At 41.0% G+C, this 12342-nt stretch overlaps 1 protein-coding gene across 5 annotated transcripts in view; it reads right to left on the bottom strand.

Moving 5' to 3' along the window:
* The window catches only part of vps13a (vacuolar protein sorting 13 homolog A), a 366579-nt gene that overhangs the window by 271977 nt on the left and 82260 nt on the right, over positions 1-12342 (bottom strand). For all 5 annotated transcript variants that reach the window (XM_067983108.1, XM_067983109.1, XM_067983112.1 and 2 more), the window contains exons 12-16: positions 11449-11555; positions 7929-8100; positions 5375-5437; positions 4939-5068; positions 2857-2951 (exon numbers count right to left, since the gene is read on the bottom strand). In XM_067983108.1, the coding sequence (XP_067839209.1) occupies positions 2857-2951; positions 4939-5068; positions 5375-5437; positions 7929-8100; positions 11449-11555 (567 nt within the window). The remainder of the gene's footprint in view (positions 1-2856; positions 2952-4938; positions 5069-5374; positions 5438-7928; positions 8101-11448; positions 11556-12342) is intronic.

The following is a 12342-nucleotide window of genomic DNA, read 5'->3' as shown; positions in this document are numbered from 1 at the left end:
TCTTCCACTCATGAGGGTGAACTGTAATACAACTGAGAACACCTGGCAGTATGTTGTCTCCCCAAAGTAAATGCTGAGCCCAATTTATGACTGAAATTCCACACAAATATAACTATCTTAACAAGGGAATGACAGAGTCGCCCCTTGCTTACCAATGCACCGGATCACTGTAGTGATACCCTGTATTAATCTGGAAATATCCCTAAGCGATTTATTGCTCATCTGCCAGGTGGCTGTAATATCATTCACTTGTCCAGAGTTCAGTTATCTTGCAGATTGGACCCTATCCTGTCAAGGACACTCAATCACCAGCACCAGTTACTCCTTTTCCTGATACGATTTCTCCATGTATATTGCCTGATCCTATGGATAGTTCAAAAGATATGTGCAATGGTTTATTGTTTGCGGTTCTCGGATATCACGAGCCCTGATCAACAACAGGATCCTGTAGACTGTTGAAGGCTATTACAGATGATTACGATGTGACATGTCTTCCATAAGAGATCTAGGGCTCCCTAGTTAATTTCCATTAGTTGGGAAAGGGAGGCACAGGTGGAGTGACGTAAATTAGATAGCTGGCTGAGCAGATTCAGATTAAGTGACTGCAGAATAAGTTGGGCGAAAACATTATCACTAATATTAGTTTGCAGCTAGCACTTCTCATAATTGGCCATGGAATCCCAGCTCTTGGGTTATATTGAAATCTGTCACATGCTTGCAGACCTCAGACATGGGATTCTGATGAAACAATCTTCCAGGTACAGATACCAGGGAGATGCTACATCCTGAGATGTACTGTGGGGATGGGCAGGTACTTTGTAAACAGCTTGGCTGTTGAGGAGAGGTCTAAGACATTGCTGCAGGAGTTCCTCAAGGCAGTGTCCTAGGCCCAACCATCTTCAGCTGCTTCATCAATGAACTTCCCTCCATCATAAGATCAGAAATGGGGATGTTCGCAGATGATTGCACAGTGTTCAGTTCCATTCGCTACCCCTCTTAACGAAGCAGTCTGAGCCCGCGTGCAGCAAGACCTGGACAACATCCAGCCTTGGGCTGATAAGTGGCAAGTAACATTCGTGCCAGACAAGTGCCAGGCAATGACCATCTCCAACAAGACAGAGTCTAATCACCTCCCCTTGACATTCAACGGCATTACAATCGCCGAATCCACCATCAACATCCTGGGGGTCACCGTTGACCAGAAACTTAACTGGACCAGCCAATTAAATACTGTGGCTACAAGAGCAGGTCAGAGGCTGGGTATTCTGCGGCAAGTGACTCACCTCCTGACTCCCCAAAGCCTTTCCACCATCTACGAGGCACAAGTCAGGAGTGTGATGGAATACTCTCCACTTGCCTGGATGAGTGCAGCTCCAACATCACTCAAGAAGCTCGACACCATCCAGGACAAAGCAGCCCGCTTGATTGGCACCCCATCCACCACCCTAAACATTCACTCCCTTCACCACCGGTGCACAGTGGCTGCAGTGTGCACCATCCACAGGATGCACTGCAGCAACTCACCAAGGCTTCTTCGACAGCACCTCCCAAACCCGTGACCTTCACCACCTAGAAGGACAAGAGCAGCAGGTACATGGGAACAGCACCACCTGCACGTTCCCCTCCAAGTCACACACCATCCCGACTTGGAAATATATCGCCGTTCCTTCATTGTCACTGAGTCAAAATCCTGGAACTCCCTTCCTAACAGCACTGTGGGAGCACCTTCACCACACGGACTGCAGCGGTTCAAGAAGGCAGCTCACCACCACCTTCTCAAGGGCAATTAGGGATGGGCAATAAATGCCAGCCTCGCCTGCGACGCCCACATCCCATGAACGAATTAAAAAAAGAGGGGTAGCCTGCTCTGAAAGCTTTGTCCCTTAAAATTGAAACTAACAAACTTCCAGCAACATATTGTATGGCAATATTGAACCATGCATCTTTTAGGTCTACAACAGCTATCCGGATAATCTGTTTCAGGAATCCATTTAGGCTCTTTCTGGAGCTACAATACACCTGAAGTAGAAAACCTTTGTCCCCAGATTAGGGCGAACTCTTTTTATTGCTTCAAGTACTAGCAGTTAGGTAATCTCAACTGATAGCACTACTACCATGACATAGTCCAGAAGGTAGTCAGATCTAATTACTCCACAGTATGTCGGGTAATGCTCTCTGCTAATCCCTAGAATCCATAAGTCAGCAGTGATATTGCCACATATGCCTGAAAATTCACACAGGTGAGAGGAGAATATCCAGAGAGTCATTCACACAAGGTCTGATCCATAAGAGGATTCCTCATAGGAGTTTAGGTGTCACTCAAAAACGAGGGAACTTTGAGATATTACAGACAGACAACGCCACATGTGGTCCCTTACCAAGCATCATATTAAGCCCCAGGACTTGTAACAGTACTTTTCCTCAACTAAAGGTTTACTACTTCTAGCATCAGACTTCTCATCATCAAAGTCTCCAATCCCTCCGTTGAAGTAGGCCAGATTAGGTATCTGAACATGTTATTGAAGAAACTGGAACCCAAAAAGGGTATATTTAGCCGTCTTTCTGTATGTAAACTGGATAGAAAAAGTTACAAGAAACAAAAATTTTGTTAAAAATGTTTCTTGCCTGTGAGCAACACCATGGGAGGCCAACTGGTCAGATTACAAAAAAATGTGTAAAACATCAGATTACAATTAGCAAGCAAAAAACAAGGCACATCAACTCTCCTGAAAGGTTCTTAAGTTTACAGTGGTTACGGGACAGTAGTGCTATTTATGATTCCCTTAGTTTCATTTACCATACTGTACTAATTGATCATGCAGGACCAACTTGAACCAGTAATTTTATAAAACATACTCTTTTCGGCATTGTTGGGTCCACCACAGCTTCACTATATCCAATTGCCGTATAGAGTTTAGCTTTCTCTTCAGGTGTCATCAATACATCAATTCCTGAGAATAAACACATTTCCAAAAAGTTATTAAAAGTATCTTGGTACAACTTTTCGTTTTTAAAAAAAGCATAGATTGCCTGATTTGCCAGTTCTGTTTATTATTTTAACATGCCAGAAGCCAAATTTCTAAAAGTATAAAGTTACCCCACTAAATAAGCCAATGTAAACAGCTGTAGAATATTTTTGTCACGTGCACTTTGTCAAGGAAGCAGAAAGATTCATTTCGCAGCTGATGCAGAAGTTGGAACAGAGGGTTCCTTCAAAAGCCTTGCTAATTATTCTGATCCAGGGTGAAATTGTTCTTGCATTAAAGGAGTGGTGTTTTCCAAACCCAGAAGGCCTGGCCTGATCTTGTTTCTGTGAGGAAACTCAAGTGCATTACTGAAAAGGTCTGCAAACAAGATACTTGAAAGAGGCAGCTCCAGCTTTTCTACCAATAACCAGACAAAATGGCATAATATATCTTTGGCAGGCATTCTAGCTCCCATTTAGGACATCCAAGGTTTTGCCCCTTTTTCTACCGCTATCCTGACAATTTCAGGGAGGATAATGGGGGAAAATCCATTCCAGTTAGTCAAGCATCAAGAACACTTCAGCTGTGTTAGGTCGCTCTTGCGAAGTTGGGTTCAATTTTGAAAAAGATTTTGAAGCAGAGTTAGGCACTGCTCAGCAGAGTGGAGCATAATCGTTTGAGGTTAATCCAAGAGCTAAATGTACCTGTGGTCACACCAACCTGTCATTCAGAGGATCCAGTGTTATGATTACCTATCAAGACCTCTCGCTTCAATAGCCTGTTGCTTTCCAATCAGTTTCTTTTTCATGGACTTGATGGGGTTTCTCAATGATGCAAGGCAAGGAGGGAAAACTCGCCCTCTTGCCTCCCCCTCCCCTCCCACTCCTACTTACCACAGATGAACTTAAATGACGAACAGGAAGAGGAATACAATATTTTCATATTTTGTACCTAGTACCTTTCCCACAACCCAATTCCCCACCCCAAAAAAGTTAAGCTCTAAAAATTTCCATATTCTGTAATTCACCATGAGCAATACCATGCAAGATCTACTAACATTATTACATTTTTGTAAGGATGCTTAATTTTTTTTGAGCATATCCTCTTGCACAGTAAGCCTTAGTAAGGTGTGCAAAAGTCAGTTTAAAGATTTCTTTACAGAAATGAAGTCATGTCAAACAGTATGACAAAAATAGTTTGGAGAAAGGAAAGATCATGTTTGAGATTTAGGTTGCAAGGGAATCATTTTCTGCCACCTCAGATTGAGCCCAATTTGTGGTGCAGTGGAAAAAAATTACATGAATTATAGTGGGGGGAGGGAAGCAAAAACACCCCAGAAATGCAAACTGGTTTACTTGCAATCAAAAATATTGCGGCAAAAGCTATTTGAGAATGATTAACAAGCAGCTTCGTTTGTGGACAGAGATATGACTGACAACAGGAGGAAAAGGTCTAAAGATGACTCTCAGATTGAGGCCGTACTTATACAATGTGTGTGGGAAGGTATTTCCACCCCTTTGCCAATTTTCCCCATTTCTTCCATTCCTAAACAAGTGAACTCCTTCTTGTAATATAATTCAATTATCAATAGTCCCTCCAGTAAGTCACCTAAGTAGCCAAGACTCATATGCAAGTCTTCACGGTGAGTGTCGGCTAGTTATTGGACTGCGGAGGAGTCACAGTCGAGCCCAATCCTGTCCTCAACCAGCATCCCCACATAAATGCATTTCCATCAGGGGTACAAGATAATCACCAAGAGTAGAAGAGTTGGCTAATTTACCCCTCTCTAATCCAAGATTGCCTCTATGGCCATATCCCTTTTAAGGTAAATGGGTTCATGTCTCTCAATGTAGCAAACAGAGGAATTTCATATAAATCCTTTGAGCATTTGCCAACAGCAATTTCTAAGTTTATATCACATTTAATATTAAATATCTGCTCTGGTCAAGGATAATAAAACATTTTCTCGTACCGGATTTTGATTCTCGTTGTTTCTCTTCTTTTCCTCCTGACCAGCTCCAAACCCAACCAAACCATCCTCCAGAGTTATCTTCTTCAACTTTTGCACCAGGTCTGTAAATCTTATACCCTGCCTTCGTAGCCTGGCACAAAATTTAATAACACATTGTCTTTACTTTCTTTACCAGAGACACTAACTTTTATGTTTTATGATTTTGTGTTGCTAATAAACAATGCAATACAAATTTAAGTTTTTTTTTAAAAAGCTGGTCAAATAATTAAAGATTTTTTTTTGTTAGTGTGCTATACATATTATTTAAATCGCTTTAATACAATAAAGTAAACATTTTGGTTTCTTTGGTCAAATAAATGATGAAAAAAGCCTGATATGCAGCTTTAGAAAAGAAACTACTAAGATTAATTTGCATTTCAAAACCCTTCCCAAATACCTCTACTTCCGCCTGTTGTCTTGCGAGTGTAATATTGAACAAATCAAGCTTCTTTTCAAATTCCTGAAAAGGAAAATACCGATGAATGCAATTCACGATATTAATATTTAGTCCATTAATAACCACACTCTCAACAATCTTCAGACTTCTATACCATTTCAGATAAATAAAAGACAATTATTAATTTCCCCCTGAAAAAAAGGGGAAAATCCATGACCCTTACTGGACACGCTCACCATAGCTCCAGTGGGATTCCATCATAAAGGCCGTAAATTATACCCGGACCTAGATACGCCGGGTCCTGGCCTTCCCCAGCAGTTTCCACAGATCCTTGCGAAAAGCAGACTCTCCACCCACCCAAAACAGGCCAGCAATGTAGAAGGAGATTTAGACTCGATTTTACAATGGTGGCAGGTTGGCAACTTGGGTGGGGGGGGGGGGGCTGGGTGAAGGTGCGCATGGCAAACCCACATGAACGAAACTGATCGTTTCTGATGCGATCACACATTGATTGATGATGATTAACGTCCTCTCCAGGTTTCTCATCCAGCAGCTAGCCTGATTGACAGGAGCTGCAACGGGGGTTGGGGTGGTGAGAAAGAGAGTGAGCGAGATGTCATCTGGCACTGGAACGGAACACCGAGTTTTGGGGGGGTGGGGGCGAAGAGGAGGACCATCGGGAGAATGAAGAGGGGGACTTCGGAGTGGGAGACATCGGACAGCAGAGCAGGGTACAAAGGTAGGTTCATTTAGTGTTTTCACTTCCTTCCTTGATTTTTTATTTTATTTAATTTATTTAGTTTCTTGTTCCCTGATCTGGCCCTTCATGCCTGGTTTCACCAGGCGTGAATCAGAAGTGGTGGGCAAGCCGCCCAGATAAGTTAAAAATCTTTCTAAGTACTTACTCTGTCACAGGTGACGTGCCTTAAGTATCTCAATGAAGTACATTTGGCTCTTCAACTGTCATCCTGGGACTTCTGTTTTCGGGTCGCCCGCACGCACACAGACCCGACGGGTTGGAGCTGGCTTCCGAACCCAACAGGATTTCCGTGATTTTTGGAGCCCTCCCGCCCCCAACGCACCCGCAATTGCCTCCTAAAATCGCTCCCCCATAGAGTCCCAGGCCTAGCCCGCTGAATGGCAGATTTAGGGCCCACCTGGGATTCCAGATCTGGATCCCAGAGGTAAGAAACTTAGTGAAATCCAGGGACAAAGCTCACAGAAACAGACATCAGGAGGGCATGGACAGACAGGTGAAATGGGCAGACACATATCAGATGCAATTTAACGCACAGTAGTGTGAAGTGATGCATTTTGGTATGAAGAATGAGGAGAGTCAATATAAACTAAATGGTACAATTTTAAAAGGGGATGCAGGAACATTGAGACACCTGGGGGTGCACATACACAAATCTTTGAAGGTGGCAGGACAAGTTGAGAAGGCTGTTAAAAAAGCATATGGGATTCTGGGCTTTATAGACAGAGGTCCAGAGTACAAAAGCAAGGAAGTTATGCTAAACCTTCATAAATCAGTGGTTAGGCCCCAGCCGGAGTATTGTGTCCAATTCTGGGCACCACACTTTAGGAAGGATGTCAAGGCCATAGATTGAGTAGAAGAAATTTACTAGAATGGTACCAAGGATGAGAGACTTTAGTTATGCAGAGAGATTGGAAAAGCTGGGGTTGTTCTCCTTAGGGCAGAGAAGGTTAAAGGGAGATTTAATATAGGTGTTCAAAATCAATGAAGGGTTTTGGTAAAGTAAACAAGGAGAAATTGTTTCCAGTGGAAGAAGAGTCAGTACCCAGAGGACACAGATTTAAGGTAATTGGCAAATGAATCAGAGGTGAGATGAGGAGATTTTTTTTTTACACAGCAAGTTATTATGATCTGGAATGCACTGCCTGAAAGGGTGGTGGAAACATACTCAACAATAACTTTTGAAAGGGAATTGGATAAATACATGAAAAGAAAACATTTGCAGGGCTATGGGGAAGAGCAGGGGAGTTGGACTAATTGGACAGCTGTTTCAAAGAGCCGGCACAGGCACCACGGGCCCAATGGCCTCCTTCTGTGCCATTCTACGATTCTATATACAATCTTGGATTATGGCGGAGTGAATTGGCCAACGTCCTGTTCGCTATCCTGCATCCCTGCTAGAAGTGCATGTGTATGGGGACATTGGTTGACAACATGATTGGGCTTGAATACAATGCCACCACAGTCAAACAGCATGCTGACGCTTGCTGTCAAGACATCACTTTATTTTAAGTAAATAACCTCACCCAACCCTGCGAATTTTGGCAGAATCACTGCAGTCATGGGCAGGCGCATCCTAGCATTTACGCTTGGGTGCTACGGCCCCAAATTTTTGGCATACAGTTTTCACAATTTAAAATAAGTTCAAAAACAAAATTATAATTGCAATGATCAATTTGGCATAGTTTATCAAATATCATAGCCTATTTAATTCCATGTTAATGGTAAAATAATACTTTTTTCAAAATAGCTTTAAAATGGTTAAACATATTTATATAATATAAACCACCCCACAACCTCAAGTATCTTGACAAGTTCTTCATCTGGTTTGTTGGTTGTAATCCTTGATTTATACAGTTCCCTGTAGTTCTTTACTTTTTGCCTGTGCTTTTGAATGTGCTTCCATGACCATGCATCAAGTCCAGGCTTTATATTCTCTTCCAATATGCTATTTATAGCATATGTCCACCTGATTAAGACAAAAGCAATACAACAGGGTCCACTTCTTTAAAAAAAAATTACAAGTCAATATTTTTACAGAAAGGTTTTAATTCTTCTACACTCAAAGAAGAGCATTTAACTATTTGATCAAACCAAGAGTTCAGTTAAAGGGTAGCATATTCATCTGCAAGGCTACATAATACTAAGTCCTATACTAAGAGATCTGTAAGTATATGTGTTATCTCCCAAATGTTATGCTCTAAAGCAGCGATCAAAGACAGCCTTTGTATAGAATCTCTTCTTCAGTAGCATTGCAAAGTTCAGCTTGGTGCGTTGTGAATGGGAGCAGTGTGTCATGGGCAACATTTCTAATTCATATACCCCTAAAGCAGAGATTATATGCAAGGTATTTCCTCCCAGTCTGCCTACAAATAGTAGCTCTAAAGGCACAAGAAGCTGAAGATAGCAAACAGGGAGCTACAAATCAGTGTTAAGGTATCACAAATATTTAGGATATTATGCAACTCACATGAATACAGATTCTCCTTAAGGCATCCATTAAAACCAAAACAAATAGATAATGGTTCTACATCTCTACTACTATCAAACTATAAAGTCAACCAGATTTACATGAACATCAGTCGTTAGCTGCATCTTAATTGCTATCCTAGCAAATACTGGTATCAATGAAACAAACTAAGCACTAAGTGTTCCCTTCCTATCGCCTAACAAATTAACTCCTAACATTTGTCCATATTTCAGTGTGACAACATACTACTTCTGGACTGCTACAACTGACAAATATTTTTCAGATGATAATTACAACAGTTGTGTGGAGGCATCTATCAGCAGTTTGAGTGGTAAGATGTCAAACTGCCTACAGACTATAGTACCACATCTTTTTTTTATTAAGTGTTATGTCTGTGTAAACGTATTACTGTAATTTCCCATAACATTGTTAACTGACCCATACTGACCAATCAGATCCATACAATCAATTACACAAGAACACAAGACAGCCATTCTTCAAAATGTTTCCTCTCTGCTTGTACTTCCCCTTTTTTCCCCCACTCTCAAGGTATTTTAAGGTCCCGGCCATCTAACTGTCTCTGCATTTCTTGACTCAAATCTCCCTTCTCTCCAAATGCAACCACATACCACATCACAGCCTACTCACCCTCTGCCTCATTTAAGGCAATAAAAACAATACAGGGGAGTCAGAAAACATCGGGCTCAGGGCCCTACCGTAACATTAACAGACATTGTTCCTTTGCTCACAGTAGTCTAATACCTCATTCTCAGATAGTTGCTGGCTTGCTACTTGAATCTTATGCAGCAGTGCGAGATTTCCATTCCCCCTTCCCCAAAGCAAGCTCCCAATAGAGGATGCATGTAGTACCGGGAGCCCACCCTAAAAGTTAAAATTAACCTGACCCAGGAAAATACAATAAAGTCAGAGCGCAGATGCATCAGCAGGCAAAAGTGCAGTCCCAACACACCCCTGGCGGTGAACCTTTCCACAAAGAAAAATCCAGCATGAAGGAACATACAAAAAGATGAAGGGAAAAACAGCCTTAAAAGACAGAAAGACAGGAAGAGTGAAAAAGACTTGGGGCAGAGAGAGATGCATCGAAGAGACAGAGAAAGAAAGAGTGGAAGACAAACAGAAAGAATGGCCAAGAATTTGAGTAGGAAATAGGTAGCCAGACAGTTACATGAAGAGAGAGAAGCACAGAAATGCTATTTTTCTTATATGAGCAATGCTATGGGAGATCAACAAACGTATTAGTCTTTCTGTACATTTCTTCATATGGCTGACACTATTCACCAAACCAAGAACTCGGTTCACAATATTCCAGATAGTTTTAACATTCTCAACTCTAGTTTCCTTTCTAGTGTTGATCTATTTCACTGGTTTGAACTCCAAGCCACTTTCTTCATCCACAGCTGACTAATTACCTTTGCTGGATTACCTTTGGTCACTGGCACCTGTACTCCTAGGGGTGCATCTTATGGACCCACCTGCCCCAGGAGTCCAGGAATTCCGGCAACGTGTGCCAAATTGAGGGAGGTGGGCTGTGCTGGCGCCCTCCCCAGAATCATCTAAATATTTTGCCCATAAGCCTCTTTATAAGAGGGCCAATAAGAAGTTAAAAATTGCCAGATCTTTTGGGCATCCCAGGCCTGAATCCCCAAGGTAGATCTCTCATCCCCCACTGCCTTGCCCCAATCAGCGTACCAGCTCACTGCCCTTCCATCAGGTGGTGGATGTGGGAACTCCTGCCCGAGGAGCCCTCACCCCCAGTATTGCTGACCTTGTTTGGGACAGATGAAAGCTCCAACCCCTCTCGGCGCCTCTACCACATTCCCAGCGGATTTATGGCAGAAGTGTTTAGGAAGGCCAAGGATTTTCAGCCCAACAGTTGTGCATCCCTCAGTGAAGGGACCAAACAATTAGAATCTGTGTAAGATATACAGTTTTAGCACCATTATCATTAGTGGTATATCAAGCACTGTTTACTCCCTTAGATTCTTTATCGGACTTTAGTAAATCATACCATCATAATTACATGAAACTTATTATTTGGCAATTTAGCAAAGACATTTTGTCATACTAGTAGTGAAAAAGGTTTATTAAGCTGTGGTTTTATTCCCATTGCCTTTAATATACCAAAGTAAAAGCATTACAGACAAGCTATGTGTGAAAGGATAGATTTTACAAATGTGTGTTTCCAGTACAAAACTTTAATGGACAAAAAATCCTGCTGTGCGAGCTAACCACCATGCCCAAATTCCCAATATATGCTCCCGGTAAGCAAAGCTCTGCACTTGGTGTGAATATGTAAAATCTACCCGTAAATATTTTTGCTCCAGAGCTAACATATTTAAGGAACAAATAGCATTACACAGTCTACACATATGTAGTATATCCTCAATGCAAGTATGGAAGTGTAGTTGCTGTTGGACCAAATTTAAATCGTTACTCCTAAACATCAATACCTAATTTTCATATGGTATATTTCACTTCTCGTTCCACTGTAAAACCGTAAAATATTTAATGCTTTAATATGATAAATATACAAATCATCTAAGGATATATTGAGTTCCAACTAGCAATTAAGGTAAAACTGTATGGGAAGCATCCTTTTAAAAACTGGTATGATAAATACCCTTGTCTACTATTGTCATCATATTGCTATTTTGCATACTTCAGTCACTGCTATCAACTAGAATAATTCATTTAATAAACAAAAATAAATCATGTCCTCTCCAAAAAAAATCACATTTCAAATGTCATTTCTCAGGAGAAACTGTTCATAGTCTTTTAAATAATGAAGTTCATTTCCTAAACAGCAAAATGAATTAAAATGTTTACCATTTTTTAGCATTGTTGTGACAAGGGACATTTGGTTTATATTTTCGATATGGCAGGTTTCGTGACATCATATCAATAGATCCAAGCAGCTCCATGATGCTGAGATACTGTTCAAAGAACAAAAATACAAAGTTCTCAATGAAAATGCTATATAGATAACAGCCTAGAAGTTACTGTGGCCAATATTAGCAGACAAGCAGTTTGCACAATTGTACTATGTCCCTTTGCTATTTAATGGCAGTGGTAATCCATTTTGAAACCAACAGGTTAATGCCTATATTAAAATAAAATATATTAAAATAGCAAGCGAAGGATGTCATGAATGTGTAGACCACTTATCTATGAATATCACCAATAGTAATTTCTAGGCTAAAATTATTCATAACCGAGTTTGCAAGACATTTTACTTTTTTCATTTAAAAAATCCCAATACGTGTACTTTCAACAAAGCTGGCAGATCTTCATTACCCACTACAAAGCATTTACCTTTAGGTCACCCTGAATGAGGTTGGCAAAACTACAAAAACATGCCTACCAATATCGAACAGAGTATCAATAGTATACGGACTTGTTTTGCATAGGATGCAGTACCATACCAAGAACGTTATTCCAGTGCTGGTCCACTGTTTGATCTACCATTTATTCCAAGCAAATAAACTGGGCATTTATCCCACTGAAATTAGCTAATTTCCAGTCCAACACTCTTATTTTGGGCTCATTTTATTTATTTTCACTGTTGGACCTAATCAGGCTATGGTTGCTATTTCTCAAGTGTCCTTCCTTCAGGCCATTTACTTGTCCTGTTTCATTACCCAGAATCAGATCTTTCACTGCATCCGTCCTGTTAAATTTGTAGCATATTAATTAAGGACACAGATTTTGGATGTGGATCAG

This window comes from Heptranchias perlo, chromosome 4 (genome assembly GCF_035084215.1).
Source record: "Heptranchias perlo isolate sHepPer1 chromosome 4, sHepPer1.hap1, whole genome shotgun sequence".
NCBI lineage: Eukaryota > Metazoa > Chordata > Chondrichthyes > Hexanchiformes > Hexanchidae > Heptranchias > Heptranchias perlo.
The sequence above is the reverse complement of the archived record's forward strand: the minus strand, read 5'-3'. Positions and strand labels throughout refer to the sequence as shown.